The sequence below is a fragment of the Sceloporus occidentalis genome, unplaced genomic scaffold (genome assembly GCF_023333645.1).
Source record: "Sceloporus occidentalis isolate IW3139 unplaced genomic scaffold, rSceOcc1.0.p SCAF_1, whole genome shotgun sequence".
Lineage (NCBI taxonomy): Eukaryota > Metazoa > Chordata > Lepidosauria > Squamata > Phrynosomatidae > Sceloporus > Sceloporus occidentalis.
In genome coordinates this window covers 137,003,199-137,030,883 of record NW_028316981.1, presented here as the reverse complement: position 1 = coordinate 137,030,883, position 27,685 = coordinate 137,003,199, and the positions used below count along the sequence as shown (strand labels likewise).

General features: G+C 44.6%; 1 protein-coding gene across 1 annotated transcript; it reads right to left on the bottom strand.

Annotated features, from left to right (window-relative positions):
- Positions 1-19: 19 nt before the first annotated feature.
- On the bottom strand, positions 20-24,436 carry ARHGDIA (Rho GDP dissociation inhibitor alpha). Its single transcript, XM_089538309.1, has 6 exons — positions 24,348-24,436; positions 6,004-6,214; positions 5,203-5,286; positions 2,190-2,266; positions 1,990-2,053; positions 20-1,635 (listed from the first exon to the last, which is right to left on the bottom strand). The coding sequence occupies exons 2-6, from the start codon at positions 6,191-6,193 to the stop codon at positions 1,436-1,438; spliced, it is 615 nt and encodes a 204-aa protein (XP_089394435.1). The 5' UTR covers positions 6,194-6,214; positions 24,348-24,436; the 3' UTR covers positions 20-1,435.
- Positions 24,437-27,685: the final 3,249 nt, after the last annotated feature.

Below are 27,685 nucleotides of genomic sequence, written 5' to 3'. Positions count from 1 at the left end.
TTGAACAAGGAGTCAAAAAAACATGGCCACTTTCATGATTTTATTTTACTGTCAGAAAAGGGGAAGCTGATGATTCCAAATTGGTTAATCCAGATCTAAGATTTACAGACAAAAAAATGCATTAAATCAATTTAACAAAAAAATCTCTACAGGGAAGGAGTTGGGATGAGGAGTTGGAGCAGAGACAAAGCTACGAAAGAGAACCACACACACTTGGTCCCAGATCTAGAACAACTTTGGGACTCTCAGTAGCCCACTGAGTAGGGCTGTTGAGCAGGAACTTGGCCCCAGCTGGCTGGCAAGCAGAGAAGATCAGGGCTCTACAGGCCTCTGGTTTCTAATTGCCAGGCCAGTGGGGTCCTGTTGGGGTGGCCGGGCTATTCGGGCATCATGAAGGAAAAGACTCTAATCAAGGCAATAATAAATACTGACAAGCCAGGCACATGATATCAAAGGCAGAACAGATACATAAGGCATTCTCTGCTCTCTTGAGTATTTGTCCATAGCAAGCGCTTTGTTCAGATCAGACGAGGAGCAGCTGAGCTAGGCCAACCCATCTAAATCCCAGAGGCTGTCCTGGGGATTTCAGTGCTTTGCAGCCAGTTTCTGTGTGATTGAACTAACATGGAGATGACAGTGGCATTAGGAACTTCGATGCTCACTGATAGGCCCCTCTCTCCTTAGCTGGAAGCAAAGGCTTCTCTAGCCAAAAGGAGCCTGTAACGATAGCAGCCTGAACCCCGCTTAAGCCCTTGGGGAGACACTAGCCTCAGCAGCATGATCGTCCAGCCAGATTTGAATCAGGAGGAGGGAGGCGTGTGTGTGGACGGGACAGGTGCACATATTAAAAAAGTGTAACAAGGTAGGGATAGGGGGCCCTCCCTGGAGGATGCATGTTACACACATTAAGGCATCATGGTTACAGGAAACCATCACAAATGAAAAACCAGCCCATGTCCCTGAAAGGAAACAGGTGCGCAATGAACATGATTGAGCCTGGAAACAAATTGGGGGAACTGGCCCTTCCCAGCTCTGCATGGAATTAGGATTCCTCTGCACCTCCCCTCTTGCACCCAGAGGCAGAAATGCTTCCCAGGTCCTTGGCCCTGGAAGCAGGAAATGTTGCTTCCCTCTCACTACCCCGCCTGAGATGAATTCAGAAGGGCCAGAACAGAGGACTTCATACTCAAGGCCAGAGGAAGGACAAAGGACCATTCTGCCTGTGGGCCTGGGAAAAGATGGCACAGGTTTGGTCAATTTCTTTCAGTGATTCTTAGGAGGAAACACAGGTGGGGCCTTGAGCACGAACGATCTTCCTGGTGAGCTTAAAAAGGAGAAGGAGAAGAGGGATGCCCAATGCCAGCACTTTGGTACAGGGTGGGGTTTCTACTGTAGCCACTGTCTGAGCAACTCTTGGGGATTTGGCTAGGAATGGCTAATCCTTCCATTCCTTCTTGATGTTCAGATTCCACTCCCAGGAAAGATGGTCTGTCTTATCATCGTCTGTGAATTTGGATCGGATATTGTAACTGCCTCGGGCTAGCATACCCTTGGGGGCTTCCTCCATGGGGGTTAGGAACTCATATTCCTCGGCACGGGGCCCATAGCTGCCAACCATGTAGTCAGTCTTGTCAACTAAAAGAAGAAAAGCAGAAAGAGAGGTAAGACATGAATCTTCCAGGAACAAGAGCAGTTGAAATGTGTCAACAGTTTCCAAAGAACAGCAGCAAGCCTCAAGGGATAGCTAGCCAAACTTGCTGCTTCACCTCTTTTATGGCTAGCACTCAAGGACGAGGGCACATTTTCTGAATTAGGTTAGAGCAAAATTCCACTTTTACTGAAGAGATCACATTTCAGCCTGAGTGGACTCAGCTTCTCTGAAAAAAGGACTCGGCTACTGCCAAGGCTCCTCCCACCCCTGCCACTCTCCCAAAAAACAGAGGAGATGAAAAGAATGGGATCCATAGATCTCTCATACTTAGCACTTACTTTTTACTCCTTTCCTGAACGTATGCTGGATGTACTTCAGCCCTGAAACAATCTCCTTATTCACCTAAACAGAAAGAGGAAGACATCAGCTGACACACACTTCCCTGATAGGCTGCCTCCCTGAGCCCAGAGTTAGAGACTGAGTAATCCAAAGGCCGATCCCTTTGGTAGCTGCTACCAGGCCCCTCACAAGACCTTACCCGAAAGGAGATTTTTATCCGGTACTCCACAGCTTCCTTCAATATAAATGCCTGCTTCTTGAAAGCCTCCAGGTCACCTAGATAGCAAGGAGAGAGGAATCAGAGACAAACATCCCTCAGAGGGCACAAATGTAAGTATTAAGCAAAGGACAGTGAATTCACTTTCATTTGTAATATTGACCATAAAGTGTCTTCCTGAAGAGGTCTTCCCTGGCTATATCAGAACCATCATTCCGCTGCTAATATCTGCTTTCTGTGCTCGAGAGAATTGCAGTTGGTCAGCCTCAAGAAAGAAAAAAGGATATCTAGAACTTTTCCACTCTGGTTTCAGGTCAATTTTGGAACCAAATCAGCCTTGGTAGTCCTGATGGATGACCTGGGACAAAACTGCGTTACAAAACTCTGGTTTCACTTTATTTTCTTGGGTTCCATCCTATGAGATCATCGGAGCTGCAGTTTGGGGGGGGGGGGCTTTCAAATTCTCAGCCAGGGGGTTCCTCTGATGCTTGTCACCAAACTACAAACCCCACAATTCCACAGGAGACAGGTGGGACAGTTGATGTGAAATCAGGTTGCTTTAATTGTTTAGTGTGAAAGGGCTGCAGGAACACAACACCATTACTCCTGCTGATCTCTCAAGGTTTTTTGAAATATTCATCAATGATAACCTTCTGGATGAACACTGTGAGATGGGAACCATGAACAACGGAGTTATGACAGTTCTACTCCCACCTTCAAGATCTTTTTCAGAAGGTGGCATGGCAGGATTTTTGTTCAGTCTTGTGATTGTTAAATTCTGGGGTATAGCAACATTCCATTCTTTATAAAGAAGTCTGTATGATTACACTTTGGACACCCCTGATCTATATGAAACTGCTAGGTGGTTTGAAATAAGTGCCATCAATCTGTTGGCTATGCCCATCTGAATCTGGAAGATAGTAGACCAATGTCGTAGTTGTAAAGAGTTGAATGAGGGCCAACAAACTGAGGATAAACCCAAGAAGGTAAAGACTCCACAGATTGTTAATTCCTAGGTCTAAGATCTGGCTAACCAATCCGTCCAGGATGGAACTATATTTCCTTTGAAGATCAAGTACATAGCTCGGGAGGACATCTAGGTTCAGCTCAAGAAGAGTGCTTTTGCCCATCTTCACTTGACAGACAAGCTACTACATTCCTACAAAGGGATAACCTGGCTGTAGCAGCTCATGCACTAGTAACTCCGCATGCAAATTACAGCAATACACTATTATTTGTGGGGCTGCGCTTAAAGATGACACAAAGTTTCAGCTAGTACAGAATGCAGCAGTAAGACTGCTTTTGGAAAGGTAACACAGAAACCATTAACACTGATTTTAAAAGGAACTGCAAAGGTTAATCATATGGTTCTAGTCTGAGTTCAAGGTGGAAGAGAGGATGCTGAAAGCCTGCACAGACAGAAATCTTGGTATTAGAGATCTGCTAAGGAGATCCTCCTTTGGAGTCCACACTTTTGATCAGTACATTATAGCAAGATATGTACGTTATAGCAAGACCCTTCTCAGTTGTAGCACCCTAGTTATGGAACATCTTTCCTTGGACTCCCTGGCAGTAGCTGAGAGAGTGAATCGTGTTATCTGTTTCACTATCAAAAGCTGGGGAGGGGGAGAGGAGTAAATCTAGCAGCACCTTTAAAACTAAAGAGTTTTGCTTGAGCTTTCATAGATTTCAATTCTCCACTGATGAAGAAATGGATTGAAATCCATGAAGGATGCTAAAATAAATCACTCATTAAAATGCTGCTAGATTCCTTCCCTTTTTATATTGGCAGGTGCTGACACTGACCTCACTTTGGCACCAAAACTATACATACTGCCAAAACATTTAGGTCCTAAGTGATTGTTTAGCTTGGATCTGTCACTGCTGATCTCATACTAATCATTGGTTTTTGATTTCATATTAAGTTATTTTTATAAATTGTGTCCTGCACTAAGATCCACTGAAACAAGCCTCCATAGAGGTAGAACCATGAGCTCTAGCTGGACCACTACAACTACTAAAAGTGTCCTTATATTGCTCTTTCTAGCCAATGAGAATCAAAATGGCACCACAGTAGACTGGTATTTTCCCCAATATTCTTACCTACTTATCCAGTCCAGACACCACAAAAAGATGCATGTACTAAATTGTTCTGAAGGTTTTTCTCCTAGCATTCCAATTCTAAGTAAAATAGCTGGGTTTGCATTGACCTAGTTTAGAATAGTTGTTTTCTAGTCAGAAATAGGTCAAGGATCTTTCTGATAGCATACTTATTTTAATTAATATACCTTAGTGAACTACACACTCTTTCATCTCTCTCAATGAAAGATTGGTAGATGTTTCTCAGCATCAACCATGCCGATGACGACCTCATCTATGAAGTTACCAAAGCCTTGTTTTTTCTAGGTGACTACCTGTCCCATTGACAAGTCAAGTGTTAAAATGAATTGTGGCTATTTTAATCACATGACACTGAAATTACGCACTCATGCATGCAATCAGTCTATTCTGAAACCTTTAAAATGTCTTCAAAACAAAGCTGCTTCCACCTGAGACAAGCTCATCTGTAAATCAAGTCCCAGTAGCATCCTTGCAGAAACATCATTTAAGAAGTTCTCAGATCTATAAACGACCCCTCCACTGTCAAAACTGGGTGCAAAGCAAACACTGTTGGATAAATCCCTCCACAATTTAATAGAGGAAAGTGGCTCTGTCCTCTGTACAGATATATGAATCATAGAATCACAGCGTTGGAAGAGACCACAAGGGCCATCCACAGTCCAACCCCCTGCCATGCATGAACTCTCAATCAAAGCATCCCTGACAGGTGGCCATCCAACCTCTGTTTAAAGACCTCCAAAGAAGGAGACTCCACTACCCTCCGAGGGAGTGTGTTCCACTGTTGAACAAATATACTGAGGCTGAAAGCTCCTCTGCTGAGCTAGTGCTACCAATGCCTGTAGGAGAGGTCAAATGTTCTGATCTAACCCCTTACCTGTCAGGTCCAATTCCAAGGGGCCAGGAGCAGTGCTGCAAACCAAAGTCAGCTTTGTTACCACCACGTTCGGAGTGGTGGGATCTGTAAAACAAGGAGGCATAAATATTACAATGGGATCATGTAGTCTTCCAAACATGGTTGGACTACAACTCCCAGGATTCCAGAATGTGCAATCCATCAACACTTGGAGACCCCAGTTGTAGAAACTAGAACAATCATTGTCACTTCACTGGAGCAAGAATGGGGCTTAGAGTAAATAGGCAAGCTTGAGCCACTTCTACACCAAGACAAACTATTTTCCATGGATATATACTTGCCTCTTTTAAGGTCAGTGTCAGACATTAAGTAATTGCACGCATGGAGAGATCCCAAAACTGACCCTCAGTCCTATCATCCCTGATTACATTTTTTACTGCGGCCATTTCAGGCTCTTTCACAAATGGCAAGTCTGCAAAAAATGAAGCCTAATCCAAGACTGCCTTTTCATTAGTTCTGGTTAAAATTAGTTTTATTTTTAAAGCTTATTCTAAATTTAAGATATGTTTGTTGAGAGGCAGCACAAATGCTGTGCCATTTTACTAACAGACACTCCTCCAAGCCAATCCATTTTAAGACAGAGCAGTTCATAAGCCTTTTCTTGATCTGTGCTGTCTACATTCCACCTACACATTCAGCTGGAAGAAGACTGAACACCTGCCTTCAGATAGGTAATCACTGTGCAATTTGTGAGGGTGGGGCAGATTTCAGCAGCTACATCTTCCCTTCCTCTTATATACACAGCACCCTCCAGGAACTCACCAGCAGCAATGGAGACATTTCCCAGCAGGGCCTCTTTGTACTTTCGTAGGCTCTCATCATCCTTATCCAGTTCCTGGATCTCCTGGATGCTCTTTTGGGCAGGGGGCTTATAGTTGACCGAGTGCTCATCCTCCTCGTTCTCAGCTGCAATCTGGGCCAGCTGTTCAGGAGTGGGTTCTTGCTCAGCCATTTCTGAAACTGCGACTGATGTCTGGTGGAAAGGAGGGCACACACAAAGACATCTTTGTTATGCATATCAGTGTCAAGTTATTAACACAGATAGTAATTAATTATAACAATAACAAGGTAATAAAGCATTAAAGTCATGAGCTAGCATCTTTGTAAGCAATTCTGCTAGCAATAGAGAACCTGCACAATGTAGTGGTTTGAGCGCTGGACTATGGGGACCAGGATTTGAATCCTCGCTCAGCCATGTAAACCTACTGGGAGATCTTGGACAAGTCACACTCTCTCAGCCACAAATGAAGGTAAAGGCAAACCTCCTTTGAACAAATCTTACCAAGAAGACACTGTGATAGGGTTGTTGTATGTCAGAAACTATTTGAGAGCAAACATCAACACTGCTAAGCAACAGTCATAGCTTCTCTCTGCAGGGAAAGAAATATTGGCGGGTTACAGACCGCCATTTAGTACGCACCCCCCTAACCCTAGTACGTATAGAATACGTACAAGATGGCGGCGCCCTGTTCATACAGGCGCCACCATCTTTACGTATTGGACGCTGTGTGTCCGAACGTGTCGCGGCACTAATGACGTCGCGAATGCGCCCCTGGCGCCTCGCGACGTCATTAGGGCGCCGCAAGAAGAAGCTCCATTTTGGAGCTTCTTTTTTGCTCCGTAACAGAGCCGCGCGGTTTGGCTGCGACGGCTCCCTTATGGAGCAAACGGCGGCGGTGGCAGACCGCCTCAAAGCGGCGGTCTATAACCCGCCATAGTCTCAAAGATTAAGAAAGCTACCCAGCTTCTTCCAGAGCAGCAAGGATTTATTTGTAGAAATCAGTGACTTCCTGGCTGAACCCCATCCAACATCAAAAGCAGCAACCAGGGCGGGATGTAGGCATCTGCACTTTGTCCCCATTCCACCCACCCACCCACACACACACCCTGGCTGCTAGAGCAAGGGTTTATTTGCAGGATCTCTCTGTTCTGCTCCTCCCCCATTTAGAGCAGGAAGCAGATCAACTTAGCCATAAGCCTGCTGCTTGCCCTCTGCATGCTTGGTCATCCTGCAACCTGGGCGTCATGTAAGCCTATATAGCCCCACAACTTAGAGTGGCCAATGGTTTTTAGCTGATGTTGGTCTGGGGGATGGGGTTTAGGGGAAAGGGTGACTTGAGAAGCTGACTGAAAAGTCTCAAGACTACACAACTGGCCAGTGAAAGAGAAGATCCAGTGAGGTAAAATGTCTAAGCCTTTCACAGCCAGTTAATAGGAAGCTGTTAGGTAGGATGGCAAAAGCAACCATGGGCAATGAAACTTGCTTGCATTCCAAATCTTGCTAGAGATACTCCCAAATCTTCCACATCTTACAAAAAAGGCCCTTGAAAGTAGCAATTCATCCCAGGAACTCTCTGCGAAGGTCAGATATAATTTGAATTGGTGTCCTCAGGTGACATTTCAAAGGCTCTGGCATTCTTGCTCTTGTCAATTAGTGAGTTCAAGGTTCTGATGTTTAACAACTATACTGCTCCAGGGAGGGTGGCAGTTGTTGCTCTCTCCCCTGTGCTGCTGTCAACTTCCTCTCCTATTCTGTCCTCTTGTGCCTCTTCCCCACAGATTCAAGTTGCATAAACATGCAGGGGTCAAAACCAAGACAAGACTGTCACTGGGAGACGCTGGCAGATACTAAAGGGACACCCCCCCCCCAGAAGAAGCAGACCTGGAAGGTTCCATGCACTCATTGCCTAAGCCACTCAGTTTTCAATAATATACTGCTTCCAAAGTACACACTCATTTGCATAGCAAGAGCAGGAGTGAGATCAGGGAGGGAAGAGCCCTGACTGACAATACTTTGAAACAAAGCCAGATCCATTGCCTCAAAACATTACAAATCGGAAAGGAGCTTTGGGATGCTGCAGTAATCCCATTAAACACATTTGACTTTAGTGCTTTAGGAAAGCCTTAGCGGCTAACAAGACAGAAACTCTCCACTTCACATGACCAGCTTTCAACAGAGGCCTCCTTTTACACAGGAATACTGGTAACTTGTATATGGATAGTTTGTACTGATTCTGACCAATTTGCCTAGTTATTGTCTAAAGGAGCTTTTCAAATTATATGGTGTGGGGGACTTGCAATTATTCCCCCCCTCCAATGTGTTAGGGACCAACACCAGGGACCAGCACCACATCTGTGCCCACTGACTACAACTGTTTCTTTCTTGGAAACATACTAGGGACCGGCAGCCAATGACTCATGGACCAGCACATGTCCAGATACCACGACTTTGAACAGAACTGGTCTACACCACCATTTCCTAAACTGCAGGCTTCCAGCTGTGTTGATGTACAACTACTGCCTTCCTCACACAGCATTACTATTGTGACCACCAAGAGCCATACGTGCTGAGAATGTTGGGAGCTGCAATCCAGCGTATCTGAAAGATGCTAGACCATGGCACATTTATGGACTGACAGGAACTCTCCAGGGTGTGAAACAGGGACATTTTGCAAGCAAAGCACATCTTTGTTAACTGAGTCTGACACTTAATGTTACACCCCTTGCCCTGTACGTACTTTTGAATCTAACACAGCCTTTGGCTATGCTCTTAGGACTAAAGATCTGATGGCTTGAGAATCTGCTAATTCTAGAAGCAGCAGAAAACTAGGCACATTATCACAGAGCAAAGTTTATCCTGAGTAGTCCAGACACAGAGGAACTTACTATTCAATGACCACAAAGTACTGGTTAGATTTTCTATTAACTAATTCCACCAGAACACAAGTAGTGCCACATTTTATTGAAAGGAAGAACCACACAAGCATGGTCAAGTGTATAAGACTTTACACACTGTCAAATGAGCAACATGGAACAAGTATGTGGTCTCCCCTTGCAAAACATGCATGCCTCTTAAAATGGGAAGGCATGCTGAGATGGGAAGGAAAATGGGAACCTACCAAAAGGTGGACAGCCACTCCACACTTCCTTCTTCATTAGAAATGCTAAACTTCTCCTGCAACTTTGTGAATGTTGCACTCCTACAAGCTGTTTAACAGATGAATGCTTCTGAGTCCTCATCCCCACCCCAAATTTAAGCCTCTTTGTGAGAGGCTGATGACATTCCTAACTTTGCTTGCCACATTTATACTTTAAAAAGCTCACACTGATAGCCTCTCCCCCCACCTCAACTTACAGACCTTTCTATGTGTACTTTGGCCTCTTCTTGTGAACAGCTCAGACACAGATGATGCACCCTGTTGTTAATAGAGGGATTATTTTAATATTTTTATTGTTGCAATTTGCTGGTACAATTTGTGTGAGCTAAACAACACTGTGGGTTATGCTTAGACCGCTCACCTTTCACCATTTTGTGGAGAGGAGACAAAAACAGGTATTTCTGAGAAACAACAGTGAACACTAAAGAGCAGCTTCCTTTACTGTGGGTAGGATCACTTGAACACATGTGATAAGGATTCAGTAGCCAGAAATCTTCCTAAACCACAATACCTAGTGAATAAGCAGATATGTTTCACTTCAGAAATCTTCCTAGAGCCAGGTCTGAAGAATGGCAGACTCCTGTTTGACCTGAAGATTCATAATCAGCACTAATCCATTATCTGGCAGCAAACTGCTCCTGGTCCTTCTTTTAACAAAGTACAAAAAGCATTTCATGAAGAAATCCAAAAATGAAGAAATCCACAGGTACAAACTGTGTGCTAAAGATGTCAAAGGAAGGGAGATTCCACTGAGCCTTAAAATTATGGGGGATAATAATAAATTGTCTCTCTTCGAATATTTTCTGGTGTGTAAGGTGGCACTCCAACTTCCAGCAAGAAACTGCATTCTCTTCAGCCTCAGCAGTAGGGCCTCTTTAAGCCAGAGGAGCTGGCTATTGTGACTGGAAGCATAAAGTGATGCAGCCCAGCCCTACCCACTGGGAAAGCAGCACTCCCCTCCCCTCCCAATCAGGAAGCTGGCTCGCTCCCCAAGGGTGTGTCTAGATGCCTTGAACATAACTGAGGAGCTGCTACCACTGGCACAGTTCAGCCGCTTTTCTACATGCATGAATTTGGCTGAGCAGCCACCTACAGATGTCTGCCTATAGCTCATTTCCCACCACTTCAAGGCAGCCAAGAACCATGCCATAGTGACCATCAGGAGAAGCAGGTTTTACACTACCAATACAGTACTTGCAATTCCGAATTGCACACCTAGGTTTCTCGTAAGCCTTCCTACCCACCCACCAAATACCAACTGGTGGGACTCACAGGTGTTGCCTGGTCACAACTTCATGCAGATACTTCCCCCCATCTTTGTATGTGTGCCCTCTCTCTCACCCCCCCCCCATTTCAATTCTCAGCTTTGAACATATGTATGCTTCACATTTTATTCCAGAGTATGAAACCCACTGCCTTTGAGGAACTCTCAGAAAAAGAAGCCATGTGCACAAAACCAATAGCAGCAACTGTGAGATACTGAGATTGTATGTGCATGTGTTAGTGCCTTCAAGTCACCTATTGACTTATGATGACCCCATGAATTTCATAGGGTTTTCTTAGATAAGGAATATGCAGAGATATAGTTTTGCAAGTTCCTTCTTCCTCTGAAATATAGCCTAGAGCACCTGATATGGTAGTTATTGGCAGTCTCCCATTCAAGTACTAAGCAGAACTTAGCTTCCCTACCTTTAGGGTATGTATGCTGTTGTGTGTCTTCAAATAGTTGAAGACTTATGGCGACCCTATCAAGGGGTTTTCTGGGGCTGACTCAATCAAGGTCACCTGGGGACTTTTTCACCCAGGGACCTATGTGCTTCCATCCCAAAAATGGTTAAAGTGTTGGCATCCCGGAAAAGCAAGCCCATTTGCTAATGGTTATCACACAGAGCACAACAAGGGGTTAAAAGCACATTATAGTGGGTCCAATGCGAATTTGGATATCAAATGGATGAGGATAAATTCCCGTTGCTAGCTTGGGAAATACCTTTCTTGCGCATGCTCCAAACTGTCATTTCCACAATTGCCCCCCCTCCCCCATACTCCAGAGAGGGAAGGGTGGCTGTCTTGGAGGCAGGGAGTCGTTTTGAGTGCCTGTTTTAGACAGTGTGGGCGGGCTTCTGGGGTGTTAGCCTTGTCGGCTGCACACACACACCAGCTTCTGATCTATTAGCAGCGCAGGCTGATAGCCAAGAATTGTTGTCTGTTCCTGCCTCCATCCTACATAGGCTTCCCTGTAGTGCGAAGGCAAGCCCGATCCAGGCCTTACCTTTTTATCGACTGCACACCTTTTCTTGGCCTTGTGGGAAAAAGCAAGGAAGGAAGGCAGCAAGCAAACAAATTAGAAAGCAAGGAAGGAAGCTTAGCTAGCAGGCAAGGAAGCCAGCAAGGTACCCCCCTTCCCACCCGGTCATGCCTCCATCCTACAAAAGATCACGGGAATTGTAGTTTGCTTGTAACGAAAGGAATCCATGCCCAATCTATCATGCCAAGATAAATCCGACTTGACTGCAAATTTGCAGTGCAAAAGGATTTACAAATTCGCCATTTTACCGAATTTAGCTATTCCTAGATGATTCGTGATTGCATGTGGATCAGCTTTAGATTGGCTGTGGCGTTTGATATTCTCTTACGAAATTACATTAAAAAGCAGGGATTACCTTTGATTAACCCTCAGTTAACCTTCCAATTTTCATCGTGTGATAAAGTCCCCACCTTCCACGGCCAAGCAGAGAATCAAATTCTAGTCTCCAGAGTCACAGTTCAACATTCAAACCACTACACCACACTGGCTCTTTTTAGGCTGAACACACTACATATCAGATTCTAGATTGCAGCTCTTAGAATTGTCTTGTATGATATGTTGTTGTTGTGTGATTAGCCATTTATAAAATGCAGCTAAACCTCAGAAGCATTGTCACAAAATATAAGGATCTGTGCCTCTCACCCCCCTAAGGCCAAGAGGCTAATCCTCTAAGTCTGCTGCTGGTGCTGTTAGCAACCTGGAAAGCCCTTTCAAGTGCCTTCCTAGGAAAGCTAGTTTCCACAGGCTATCCCCACAGCACCTGAGGGAATACTCAGTTCTAGAAAGCAGATGTACAGCTGCTTTCCTCCAGCAGCACATGCAAATTCGCTGAAGTAGTAGTGGACAAAAAGCTCCAGTCAGGCTGTTCAGCTATAATTCAGCCGAGAAAAGGTGGAGCACATTCTTGTGACCCACACCAGATTCCCTTCATACACTGATTCACAAAATCCCTGCCCACATTAACACAATGGCTTCAAACCAGACAGGAAGGATATGTTCTTGCAAAATACTTGCCCCAGCCTAAGCCTCTTCCTTGGAGGAAGAGAGCAGTTTACTAAGGGTCACTAGCATAAGGGCTGCCTAGAGGAAACAAAGGCCCTTTATCCGCCATTTTCAGGTGGCAGGCAAAACATTAGCAGTGTCACTGTAAATCACACTCTCAGACACTCTGCTTCCCAAACCTGAAACTGCTTAAAAGAGCCAGTTAAAACACTGCACCTCCTCAAGGATACAGATAGTGGGCCCTAACCATCTTAGGCACCAAAAAGTGCACCCCTGGCTAGGGAGAAAAAACTGAGCAGCAAAGAGTACACCTTTGGTGAAGGAATTGTGTGTTTCTAAGTTTTTAGCATCCAAGGAGGTTAATGTGCTTATGCAATGAAAGAGGCTCTGGTATATTTCAAAGGGGGAAACACTGTTACCACCTGCAGGTTTGTGACTCCTTAAAGACTAAAGGATTTGTAGCACACATTTACATGGATTAGCATCCAAACACATAAAAATTTATCCTCATTTTATAAATGCACATAAATGGTGGAATACAGAAGAAAAAGTGTAAACAATAAAGCAATCAGGTTATTGATTATTCTAGTACAAGAAAATCCTTGTCACAGTGAGTCTTAGGCCCTACGGCAAGCTCTCTCAACCAGGATCCAGTAGGTGTTTTAGACTATAACCTCTATCTTCCCCAACCTTCATCAACCCCAGTTGAGATGGGTAGAAAATGTTATCCAAAACAATTGGAGTGATATAGGGCTACGATGCCAACTTTAATGTTCCATAAGAATGTGTTTTTATTTCAATATATTGCTAGATGCAATTCACATAAGCCCTAAACCATGTGTACCCAGTTAGAACTCAAGCAAAAATGCTTAGCTATGTGCAATGACAGATCAGCAAGAATTTATATTGCCTCTTTGGAAAAGATCTGCCCTGTATTCAACCCTACTTTCAAGACTAGATCATTATAGGACCAAACTATGAAGCAGGACTTATAAGCTTAACTTTACATTTTCAGTCTTCCACTGAAATTTGTGTAAAGCTTCAGTAGTAAACTTGCGGCATGTATAAGACACAGAATTTGGCATCTTGAAAACTCTTGTTCTTCCATTAAAACAACAACAACAAGCTATTCTAGTTGTAAAAAAAGTCATGGAAACATGGGCCTGTTCCGCACGGGCGTAATAGTACGGACTGGGTCCGTACTAGGGTTAGAAAGGGGCGTCCCTTCCAGACACCCCCTAACCGTAGTACGGATTGAGTCCATACAAAATGGCAGCGCCCGTTCCACACGGGGGCCACCATTATGATGTCACGAATGCGCCGCCTCCAAACGAGGCAGTGCGGACGTGACGTCTTTGTCTCGTGCGAGGGCGCATAGAGAGCCCTTTCTGCGGTGCTAGAAGGAGCTTCGAAACAGAGCTCCTTCCGCGATTTGCGTCGCTAGCGCAGCCTTTAGACAGCTGCGCCAGCAACGCAAGGGAGAAAGGGGCAGAGTGGCCCCTTTCTCCTCCTCCCCGCCGCCAACAGGTGTCCTTGGAGCTTGAAGCCCCAAGGACACCCCTTTCCAGGCCGCAGGGAAGCGACATTTTGCCGCTTCCCCGCGGCCTGTAAAGTGGCGGATCGGGGCCCCAAAAGCTGCGGTTCTAGCAGCTGAGGCCCCGATCCAGTGGGGAAAGGAGCGCCTACAGGCCACCCCAAAGGGGCGGTCTGTAATGCACCATGTAGTCAGAATTTGGTAGAAATTAAGACATACAAGGGCCTAAAAGCAATGTTTTAATTCTCACAGCTGGGAATTCACTGTTTACATACATGATCTAATTGCCCTTTTCTTGAAGTAGTCCAAGCTTTCCACCCTGAAAGAAAAGTATGCTACGAATTGTGGAAAATACTCCTGGAACATTTGCTTGGCACAAAAGTTGTTTTTAAACAAAGAAACAAAAAAAACTAATGTATTCAAATTTATGAAATAATCTTGGATGTAGCTTCCAAATCAGTGCAATGGCTGAACAACCACAACTTCCTTGTCTTCAAGTACTGGAACTTGGAGACTCAGTGTTTCCTATATGAGACAATCATTTGTTGTCAATATAGCTTGCCAGTAGAAACTGAACAACAGATTCCTATTGTTGAACCCCTGCTTGGTATCACATTGCTTTATCTAGGTTCGTTTTATGAGCACACTAAGAATTACAAGATCATTAACAGATCACCACCATACAAGGCTCCAGTGCAAGAATGAGCACAGATATACATGACTGTTCAGTACACAACCAGGTAATGCAACCTGGATTTACCTTGCACTCATGAATGCAGCCATTCAGAATTAACCAATTTTTCTACGTAAACTACACCAATTGGTAGAAAGATACCCCAATACTATCTTGATGAATTGGAAGTTGAAGATGAAAAAAGCATTAAATGAATGTTTAAGACTTGTCCTGGTAAAAGGGAGGGGGAGGAAGAAGGGTCAGGAAAAACGGGATTAACTAGTGCTGTAGCTTCAGGACTGCTCAGAATGCTCTCAGTACCAATATAGAACTGACAAATTCTCCAGGAACAAGAGCACCTCTATGCCTAAATATAGTCAGAGAAGCAGCTCAGCATGTGTGTGCACTGCACACCTGAGGATGACAGGTGCTTTAACATTGACAAGGCAAATCCCTGTAGAGGTAAAATAACCTGAGCCACTTTTGAATCTGAAGATCCAGGTTGGAGGAACCTCAGGTACTGAGGACAAATCTGGCCTTCTTGAAAAATGAACCACCTATGCCCTTTCCTCACAATACCATCAATGTGTGATTTCCCAACTTCTGTACTTTTGTTGTTGACCATTCTAAAAGACTGAACTACCACTGCTAACAATTAGTGTCAGTAAGAGCTTTAAGATAAAAACACGCTGCAAGCTATCATGTTTAATGTTATGCTGTTATATTTCATGGTCAGAAATAGTAATGAGTGATGTTTGGATATGGAGAAGTTAACTATAACCATTATTTGATTATTATTTTTAAAATCCTTGTATTTGGAGGGTGGGAAGTCAACTGTGGAGTATATCACACGGAGCTTTTTGGAGATTTTCCAGCTCAGTTTCGAGGTGACTTCACTTCCAATGATGCACATTCACGTCGTAATGTGAATGTGTTATCAGACGCCATTCCTTTCTATGGGAGCTCCTTGCAAGGTGCTTCCGCAGTGATTCCAAAGTGACCCCTCATTTTGGTAAAACCGAAAAAAGTGACTTCACAGAATTCGCATTCAAGCTCACTTCAATTGCACTGCGAATTGGTCTGGTGGGGGAAACCACCCCGATGTCACCCCCCTTGGCCCCCTGTGTCCTGCTCCATCATTCCCCTCCTCCTCCTTCATGCCACCCTGCAACCCATCCCATCATTCCCATCATCCCCTGCCTTATCCTGCATCCCAATCTTGGCCCCAGCAACCCCCAGCGAGCTATCCCATCATCCTCTGCCTTCTCCTGCATCCCGATCCTGGCCCCAGGGACCCCCAGCGACCTATCCCATCATCCCATGAAGGATGACAGCTAAGGAGGGGGCAGGGAAGGAGGACAGAATCCAGAGCCCCACTGAGCATGTGCAAGGGTGCTGATTTGAATCATTCAACCTTCCAGTGTGGTAATACGATGTGCACTCACTCCGCTTTGCTTATATCCTCATCACGTGACTTGCTTGGAATAGAACTGACTCTGCTTCCCCCTCAGTTCAGAAGGACAACAGAAAGGCAACCAGGTGTGGTAAAACATCACATTTTAACAATTTGCATTGCTAGACAGGAGTGACTCTGGATCTGGTGTGAAAAAACATCACACTTTGCATTACTAGAACAGGAGTGACTGCGGATCTGAGCTGCAACCCCCCCCACGTGTGATAAGGTCCTGTGTCTCTTTTTGTACATTTGTTTTGTGAGTAGATTGGGTTGGGGTTTATATTTGTGTTAGTATTTTAGTGTAGTGTATTGTTTCTATTTCTAATGTGTTTAATGCATAAAACTATTATTTAAAAAACCATGCTGGTATTTGGGTCCCCTCCTTTTGACCCTCACCCACAAGAATATCTCTAAAACTTAATTTAGTCCTCCAGATGAAAGAGGTTCCCCATCTTTGCTGAAAATAAAAGGCAACTACCAATACTTCACCTTCTAATCTGTAAAAGGCTTGGTAGTAATACAGAAAAAAGCTTACTTGTCCTCTACATGGATATTTCATTACATCCACAATAGTTGAAAATTGGCTTCACAGCGAGGGGTTCCTGGTATTTCCATGACACAGTAAATGTCTCATGCCAGATGCTGTAGACTATATTTCAGAAGAAGGAACTGGCAAACCACCTCCAACTATTCCTTACCTAAGAAAATGCTATGAAATTCAGGGGGTTGCTGTAAGTCAAGAGGCAACATGAAGGCACACACATACTCATTCACTGGGCTACAGCACAGCCAACTGCCAAAGAACTAGCCCCATCAACCTCTTACTTAACGACTGGCCAGATACTGGACCAATACTTAACATGTACCAATGACTCTGGATCAAGAACTAAATCACTCCCATTGTTACAGATGGAAAGAATGAGACTCTGTATATGAATTTACATTACAACATGACTTGTGAAATGTGGCACATGTCTCCCATCCTTCATGTACCTGCAAATTCATGTTATGAAATATTATCATACCACATCTCCCACCAGGGAAGCCAATTTTCTTATATAGATATTCTTTCCAAATAGAGGGGAAACAGAAGTTTGAAAAAGCATTTAGTTTGAAATGGCCAATACCAATTTCCAGTTAATATGAACCTGTAGCATCAGAGAAGTATTTTTACAACTGCACCACCTATTAGCATTATTTTCCATTTCTGCTACTGACAAGCACTTCCTTTCCATCCAAGAACCTTACAACATATTATCCTCTGCTAAAGGAAAGGAGGGGCACGTAAGTCTTTCAGAAAATCACAATCCTGACTTATTAGCCTGCTCCCCTAACATGGAGAACCTTTAGCCTTGTGGCAAAGATACAGGGCTTTTGCCACCAGGAAAATCTGCAACTGAGGTGAGTCAAGAAGAGAAGCTCTTCACACAAATGGTCCCTAAGGCTAAACCACTAATTCACTTTGACAGAAGGTTCTATCTGAATGAAATAGAGATCCCATTAGCTCAGGCATAATGCATTATCCTCCAGTGAGAGAAAGGGATCACTAGGGAGTTTGGACTATCCCTCTTACATGCACAATTGAGCCAAGGGAAGCAAAAAACAGAAAACAAAAACCATAGCTCATTAGTTGCCAGATCCTGTAATTCACACTGGTTTCTACCACATCTGCTAACACTTTTAGAAGAATGGAAAGAACTCTGTTGCAAGAACATTTCTGGCACTGTAGCTGGTGAACAACCTGGTACAGAACTCTTCCACAAACCCTCAAGCATTCTACTTCAAGTCTACGCATTAGTTATTTCTGCTAGAAGATGCCAAGGTTTCCACACCAATTCTGGCACTGTGGCTGGTGGACAGCCTGGTACAGAACTCTTCCACAAACCCTCAAGCATTCTACTTAAAGTCTACGCATTAGTTATTTCTGCTAGAAGATGCCGAGGTTTCCACACCAATGGAAAGACAGGAATGGCAAATGAGATCCTGACTCCTGGCCAGCATTCACCCACTTGATAATGCGTATTGCCATTGTTTGTTAGCTGATAGTACAAGTCTGCTAAGCTGCAGTGTACACAAAGTCTCACCATGGAAACCCAGCAGAAAATATTGACAAGAGTAAGAGCAAAACATTTCAGGAACCTCAGCCTTTACTGGAAATGTTACAGCTCCAATGCAGATTGTTAGGAAGTCCAGTACCAGGAGAGTTGTGTGCCACCAGAGCTCAGAAGGGGGGAATAAAGGAAGTAGGACTTGACTGGCAAGGGCCATTAAAGAGCAGAGCACCAGAACATGGCAAAGCAACTTATGTAAGCCACAGCTAGACAATTAGACAGACTGGAAACCTTCTGGCATAGTCGTAATTAGGCTACAACATCTGAAATCCACTAGGCTGTATTTTAGTGTAATTTGTACCTTAAATACAGTGCCTGTATTTTTCCAAAGCACAGAGGAAAGTCAGTAATGGTATCTCCCACTAAGCCAGCAGTGAGAATCATTCTGCCCACCTGATGTCATTGAACTGCAACTTACTATAGGGTTTCTCACTACAGGCTATGCCAGCTAGAGCTACTAGGAGTTCCAGCACAACATCAGAGGGCCCCATACTGTATGCCCACCCTTACCTTGACAGAGAGAAATATATAGCATAGTGTAGTGGTTTGTGCACTGGACTACAACTTTGGAGATCAGGTTTTGAATCCCTATTTGGCCAGGGCATCTCTCTAGATGACCTTGGGCAAGTTACACTCTCTAAACCTCAGAGGAAGACAAAGGAAAACCCTCTCTGAACAATTCTTGCCAAGAAAATGATGTGATGGGATCATTATAAATTGGAAAGGACACAGTAACCTTAAACAAAAAAGGATCATTTTCTTTTCCAAGGGCCAGAGCAGATGGGTGGGAAAGAGTGTTCCGAGGCTGCTCTGCCCAGAAGTGAGTCCGGACCCCACTGACCACACAGCCTGCTCCCAAGATGGGCTGTGCATGCAGAGGCCAACAAGAGTCGGATTATCTGAGCTCCTTTTCCCCTGATCCAAAGGACTGGAGTGTGGCTTTCGGTCTCTTTGGAGGTGTGCATTGTCTAATTGGCACGCCTCCAAAGTGGCCAGAAGCCACTTCTTTCTGCCTAACTGTTTCACCCCTGAGAGAGTAGTGTTTAATACACAGTGGTTTTCCAAAAATCTGGCTTCTGCTCCATCACATCCTTTTCTGCTGTTCTACATTGAGCGTTAGGACTGACAGCAATATAGCTCTCTAAATAAAGTCCCACTAGAAAGGGCCTACAGAGAACTTAGGAAAAGGAGATAAGGCTACTTTTTTTTAATCCTTGTTTTATATGTCTTTGGTGATTGTATGTTATTATTTTTTTCCTCAATAAAATTTTAAAAAAGAAAGGAAAGATGTACAGGAGTTATATAGTCAGAGCAGGGATCTGTGGCCCTCAAAATGATGCTAGATTTCAACTACAGTCATCCCTTCCTTTATGCAGGGGATCCGTTCCGGTTGCCCCTGCGTAAGGGAAAAACCGCAGACGCTCAAGCCCCATTCAAATGAATGGGGCTCATGCCCGCGGTGCGCACGCCACAGGAGCAAGCACAATTGTTTTCTTCCGGCACGCGGCTCCCTTCCTTCCAGTGTGGCTTTCAGCATATGCTGGAAGCCGCGTAAAACGCGTCCGCATATAACGCGGGCACACTGGGCCAGGAGTGCTAGCCAGTGTAGTGAATGGCGAGGCATGATGAGACTGGCAGACCTGAAACAATCTTGTTGTACACTAAACACACTAGGAAAAAGAACACCCTAGCCCCATGGTGGTGAACCTATGGCACATGTGCCTGAGATGGCACACAAGAGCATTTTTCAGGGCACGTGGAAGCCGGAGAAGAGGAGGAACAGGAGGGCGCCTGTTCTTCTTCTTCCCAGCTGTGCCAGGCCTTCAGATGCTTCCAGAGAGGGAGCTGATAACCCAGGAGGGTGTGGGGAGAGGAGGAGGAACAGACACGTGCACCTGTTCCTCTCCTTTCCCCCTTGCCCCAAGCCCCAGGCCTTCAGCTGTTCCTGGAAGGCGGAAGTGCTACCGGAGGGCGGAAGTTCCTCCTGGCACTGGGTGTTACCTGGTGCCAGAACGCCTTTTAGTTTGAGCACTCAGTCCCTAAAAGGTATGCCACTAGACCCACCCATCTTCTGTACAAGGAGAGTGATTTTGTGAAGAGACTCTAATCCGTGAAGGCTCTCCATATCATATAGAACCTGGGAAAGTATTGTTATTGTTTTATTAACTTATATCCTACCTTTCTCCCAATATAGGGACTCATGGTGGCAGAGAGCAAATTTAAAACAATACAAAAGCATTAAAACATATAGATATAAAAAACTAAATTGAACAATTTAAAAATTAAAACAATTATGCATTAAAATTTAAAAAGTATTAAAAATTCTATACAAACCTTAAAATCTGAATTACACAGCATTTAAAGCCTAACCCGTGTCGGTTTGAAATCACCTGACGACACAAGAATGTCTTTATCTGCTGCCTAAAGGAGAGCAGGGATGGAGCCAGCCTGATCTCTATGGTGGGGGGGGGGGGGTTGCAGAGCCTGGGAGCAGCCATGGAGAAAGCCCTCTCTCTTACTCCCACCAAACAAGCTTGAGAGGATGGTGGGACAGAGAGAAGGGCCTTCCCAGATGATCTCAACACTCTAGTGGGCTCATAAACAGAGATAACAGCCCTTCAAAAAGTCTGGACCCAAGCAGTACAGAGTGTAGAGACAAATACAACCGTAGAGGAAGTAACACACAGTAGAGGGAGACAGAGACAGCAACAGAAGGGTAACACATTTCTCCTCCTCATGCATTTTATGCATAGATATATAACACCTGTATTTGCTAAAGCAAGAGCAAGAATGGTACAGTGATTTGAGTAAGAAATCAGGATTCGATTTCCCATGCAGCCATGAAAACCCCATGCAGCCATGGATGACGTTGGGCGAGTCACACACTCTGACTCCTCAAAAAAACCTATCAAGTGTTGCCATAGTCAGAAAAGAGTTAAAGGCACACAACAACAACAATTCAGCTAAGGTACTTATTACATTTAAGCAGCTTTATTCTATTTACATTCAAGAAAAAGAATTTTCATTGTTTTAAAGCTTTCATTTTTTTTGTAGCAGGCAAGAGCATCTTCACACCCAGTAGAGTATTTGGTTTTTTCACCACCATGAGCAGGCCTAAGAAGTTGGTATCAGATTTACATATGTTGTGCCAAAAGTATGAGTAGCTTATGCAAATGACACTTTCTCCTACACTACTAGATGCTCAGACTAGAGAATACTGAGTAGCAAAGACATTTAGCTGAGACATGAGGACACCCAACTGGCATCTTACTTTTTAAATTCCAAGAGCAGGCTGCGCACATCCCCTTAGACAGTTTAATGTATGAGGGTCATTAAATTTGATGCCAAAAAAATGACAGCCATATGGCAAGAAAGCCACAGACACTCTAATGTTCATAAGAAAATATGTACATTGAACATTATTTGTATCCAGTAATGATCAAACTGCCAAAAGTGTAACAGAACCTATTATTTCCCCACTACTTATGATGTGCTGTTCCGGAATGTATAGCAACAGCTGCATGGCCTACAATAACCCATATTATATAGAATAGCCACCTCCTAACGTGCAGCAATCAGCTCTCAACTTATACTCTGAATCCCTTTTAAAAGCTTCCATCTTAACCTATAACACAACCATATGGAGACAGCATATGCCAAAGGAAGGGCTCAATGGCAAAGATTTGTCATTGTTAGCTGTTGCTAGGAAGGCCACTAATGAGGCAACACAAAATCTTGAGATTCATTTAAAACTATGGAAGAAGGAACAATGCAAAGCCCATTAGTTGCTTCCATGAACAACAACAGGAGTAACAGTTTAGGAGAAGCATACCTAGGTCACTTCTAAGCAATACAGAAGCCTTAAATACCCTGGCAACAAAATTATCTGAATCCTATCTAACTTACTCCACAGGATTTCTGACAACATAATCCTACTTCCTCTTATAGACACAAGAAGGTTTTAATGCTGATCTATGCTTACTTTAAAAGATTTGAACCAGCATGAATCACTTTCCTCCCGCAACAGTACTTCATGATAAGGAGGAGCGGCAGCACTCTTCAAGCCTGCCTGAATAGCAGCAATTCATTAGGTCAAGGGAAACTGTTCACTCTAAACCTAGAAATGTGGGAATATATTGACACTGTAACGAATGAAACTGCACTCTGTACATCATCCGATGCTTCCTCACTCCAGCTAATAATAATACCACATGCTGGCTCAAATTAAGCCCTGATCCATAACTAATCATAGAGTTGCAAGAGACCACAAGAGCCATCCAGTCCAACCCCCCTGCCATGCAGGAACTCCCATCAAAGTAATCTTGACAGATGGCCATCCATCCTCTCTTTAAAGACCTCCAAAGGAGACTCCGCCATCCTCTGAAGAAGTGTGTTCCACTGTTGAATAGCTCAGGAGCTTCTTCCTAATGTTTAGGAGGAGTACCTTTTCCTATAGTTTGAATCCAATGCTCTGTGTCCTGTTCTCTGGAGCAGCAGAAAACAAGGATGCTCCATCCTCAATATCCCTTCAAATACTTAAACAGTGCTATCATATCATGTCTTAACCATCTCTTCTCCAGGCTAAACATACCCAGCTTCCTAAGTCTCTCCTCATAAGGCATGGTTTCAAGACCCTTTACCATTTTGGTCACCCTCCTTTGGACATGCTCCAGCTTGTCAACATCCTTTTTTAATTGTGATGCCCAGTATTCCAGGGAATAAGTCCAATCACAACTCAAAATTGTCTTGAGTTGTGAGTTGTGATTGGGCTTATTCACATGGAATACTGTGTTTTCAGAAGACAGGAAAATTCAGTTCAAGAGCCACCAAACCTTTCAAGGTGGCTTATAAATGGCATAAGATGAATAACAGCTGCACATTTAATGAAAGGTATTGGGAAAAGATGGGTAACACCAGCCCACACTATCGCTGCACAAACAGAGTAGTGATGCACTGTATCTAAGAAAGAATAGACAACAGCAAATAGAGTATACCTATTGCAATAATAAATATCGTGATCACAGCAAGAACTAGAAATCCGAAGCCAGATTAAGTAAGATTTGCCCTTGTATTTACTCCTCCGAAGGAACCTAGACAGGAACAATCACCTGTAGGGGGCGCACCTACACTGCAGCAATGATACCGTTTGAGACCATTTTAACTGCCGTAGCTCCATCCTGTGGAATCCTGGGATCTGTAGCTTTACCAGGGCTTTAGCCTTCCCTGCCAAAGAGTGTGGGCGCCTCATCACTGTCTGCCTTCAGGCCGTTTCCGACCCTGCCACAGGGTTTCCTTGGCAAGGTTTCTTCAGAGCAGTGGTTCCCAACCTGTGGGTCGGGACCCCTTTGGGGGTCGAATGATCCTTTCATGGGGGCCGCCTGAGAGCATTGGAAAACACCTATTTAATTACAGTGAATGAAGCAGCAATGAACATAATTTCATGGGTTTGGGTGACCACAACATGAGGGTCGCGGCATGAGGAAGGTTGGGAACCACTGCTTCCGAGGGAGCCTGGCCATTGCCGTCCTCTGCGGCTGGGAGACCGTGGCTCTCCCTAGGCCACCGCGTGGGTTTCCATGGCTGAGCCTGGCCTCTAGAGCCCGAGCCCAACGCGCCTCACAAGAGGACAAATCCCAGGATGTGGGAGGATGGAGCCATGGCCGTTAAAGCGGCGTCTGACTGCATTGTTCCTAGAGTGCCTGCGGATCAACCCTGCGGGGACACAGACACCTACTCCCCGAAGCAACCACTTTGAGGCCGCTTTGACTGCTCTGCCTGAATGCTATGGAATCCTGGGAACTGTAGTTCTGTCAGAGAGAGAGCGCTCTGGGAATCCCTAGGATTCGCTAGCACTGAGCCAGGGCAGTTAAAGCGGCGTCAAAGTGGATGATTTCTGTCCTGGAGAGAGGTCTCCAAGGGAAGAGCTGCAAGAGGAGTGGCCCACATAACGGCAGCGAGGCAGGCAGCGCCTTCTCCACCTCCGGGCGGGGAAGGGAGACGGAGAAAGACCAGGAGGAGCGGGGGAGAAAGGCAGAAGCGACGCGGAGGAAGCAGCCTCCTCCCCGGAGCCCAGGCCGCCCTCCTCACCTTCTGCCGCTGGTGTCAAACGCCGCCCGCCGCCGCCGCCCAAAATCCACCCGCCCGTGCACGCGCGCGCGCCCCTCACTTCCGCCCCCGCCGCCTGACGTCACTTCCTGCTGAGAACGACGGGTGTGTTTTCCCTCCCTAACCCTTTTTAGAGAGTACTTCCGGTTCCTAAAGAGAAGGCGGAGGGGGGAAGGGACCGAGCACAAGAGAGTTGAGATCCTAGAGAGGCTCCTGACGCGACTGAGGGGCGGGGCTGTATCCCAGGGAGGGAAGGGAACCAGCGCTGTCCTCCTTTTCCCACCTCGCGTCCTACATTTCTTCAACCGGAATCCAGAACAAGTCCTCCATTTTGAGCGTGGCTAAGGAGCACGCGTTTATGGGAGCGTTTCCAGCTTCTTGTGTGGCCACGTCCGACATCTGTTTTCTTGAATGCTCCCCTGCTGCGCCCACAGTGGAGAAATGAAGCAGCTCTGGTGCCACAATTACCGTTCCCAGAATGCCATAGCCTTGAGCCGTGGCGGTTAAAGCGGTGCCAAGCAGGCTCCTTTCCTCAGCGTGGCCACCCTCTGGCACACCTTCCCCTGGGTCTTTTCTTGGCAAGGCTTCTTCAGAGGCCTGCCATGGCCCTCCTCTGAGGCTGAGAGTGTGTGATTCGCCCAAGGCCTCCTCGGTGGGTTTTAAAAACCTATTGCCCAATCTCCCCCCCCCCCCGCGATCTTACGCTGAATCAAAGTTCCACTAGTGTTCCCAGAATGCCATAGCCATGAGCCACAGGCGCCGTTGAAGCAGTGCCAGACAGGGCCGTTCCCCCAGTGCGGGCGCAGCAAGGGTGACATTCAAGACATCGCTGGGAACACTCCTATGAACGCCTGCCCCTTAGCCACACTCAACATGGCCCTGCTAATTTGTTGATATCATTCAGCCGGAGGTGGGAGGGAACCCAGGTGAACCATCAATGAAATACTGTATTCGCACTGCACTCTGGAGACCGTGGCTTGAATCCCTGCTCAGCCATGGAAACCCACTGGGCGGCCTTGGGCAATAAGAAGTCACACTCTCTCGGCCTCCTCAGGGGAAGGAGGCAGTGGCAAAGCCCCATGATATGGTTGCTTTGAGGTCACCATAAATTAGAATCAACATTAAGGGTGAGGATCTTGTTGGGCGTAAAGCACCTGGTGCCCTAAGATACCTGTGTATGATTCTAATGCTGCAAAACAGTTTATGAGACCCTTCTGGTCAGACTCCCCCCCCCCCCCCAAGAACTTCTTAAGGTGAAGCAATTCAGCAGTGTCTCAGTACAGAGGTGGGCATTTCAGGGCACAGCATGTTTCCGTTAAGCACAGACTGCCATGTCAAGAAAGCCATCATCTGTAGTGCCAATTCATTACCTACTCCTGGAGTATAATATCTGTGTAAATGTGTTTAAGCTCATAAATAAGTCAGTGTCCCAAAAACCCACAGTCCACCATCCTATCAAATTTGCATTCCAGTGTGAATGAATTTTGTTTATATTACTGTCCCAAATAAATAAATGTGATCCCTGAGAACTAGATTATAACTTCTTTTCCAAGTCATGATTATTTGGTACCCCTTGTAATATATCAATTTTCACAAGTATTATTTTTAACAACTATCTTGGCTAAAGATACAGACAGCATACATTAAGTGGTTACAATTCCCAATTATCGCTTAAGCATGATGTTTTCTATGTTGAATCAAAATACCACAAATTATCATTTGACTTAAGAGTGCTGTTATTTCAAAGTGAGTAATATTAATTAATTAATTAATTTGTTTTATGTATATACCGCTATTCCAAAGATCATAGCGGTGAACAGCAAGTAAGCTAATTAGCAAGTAATCTAATTTGCCCCCAACAGTCTGGGTACTCATTTTAGCGACCTCGGAAGGATGCAAGCCTGAGTCGAGCTTGGGCCCTTTTGCTGGTCTTGAACTCGCAACCTTGTGGTTTTGAGTGAATGGCTGCAGTACAGGCATTTAACCACTGCGCCACCAGTTAATGAGTGGAAAACAGATTGCTTATTTCTTCAAATGAACATGGAAAAAATGTTTTGTCTTTGGAAGACCTAAATATCCATCTGAATTTGGAAGCATTTCACCATATGCTAAATTATGTGGGAAGGGCCCCAAGAAACCAGCAAGCATTTTGCACCAAATGGATGTATTTGTATTTTGAACTATTGTGCTTTACTGTGAAAAGTAGTATTTATTTAAATGCTATCCCAAATTTTGGAACCTGAATGTATTCTTATCTGCTGAATTCTAAGTGGGAATAAACTGACAATATAAATTTTAATGAAGACATGGCAGAGGGTTTAGAGATCAAAAAATTAACAATGAAGCTGTCCTGCATATTGTTCTATGAAAAAACAAAAGTGTTCTATCATTAGCTTACTGGTACATACATTCTCTTATCTTGTAAACCTATGTCAATAAATCTACCATTATAGTATGTATCTGAAATGGAGCGAATGTGAGGTTCTCATAACTTAAGGATTCCCCAGTACTGTCACAAGTATCTATGAATTATTTAAGAACTACTAAGATCTTATTATCCAGCAAGTATCCATTTAAACTGGTTTAATCTTCTTTTAACTTGACCCGCTTTTTAAACTAATAGATTAGCCCTGTTTAAATATTTGAAGGGATGTCACATTGAGGATGGAGCAAGCAAGTTTGTTTTCTGCTGCTGCAGAGACTAGGACCCGGAACAATGGATGCAAGCTCCAGGAAGATTCCACCTCAACATTAGGAGGAACTTCCTGACAGTAAGGGCTGTTCAACAGTGGAAGACACTCCCTTGGAGTGTAGTGGAATCTCCTTTCTTGGAGGTCTTTAAACAGAGGCTGGATGGCCATCTGTTGGGGATGCTTTGATTTGGATTTCCTGAATGGCAGGGGGTTGGACTGGATGGCCCTTGAGGTCTCTTCCAACTCTATAATTCTATGAGATTGTTTACATTGTTTTAAATCATGTCACAGCACACTGCCCTAAGATCTTTAGACCGAAGGTGGGCTATAAATATTTTAATACATACATACTTGTTCCACTATTGGAGCTATTTTTGTTAATTGTTTTTTCCAACACCAATATTCAAGCAGTATTCATTAGTCTCATGTAACTCTGGTATTTTACTGTATCCACTTTGTTTTCAAATGATGCAATCCCACTCTCATTTGAGCATTAAGAAGCTGTTGTCACAATAAGACAGTAACCATGAAGATATTAATCCAAGATTTCAAAACCGAGTCTTCTTTGTTAAAACCCACTGTTATGGATAGTTCTACACGCTGGGTGGTATTGGCAGCATTAATGTA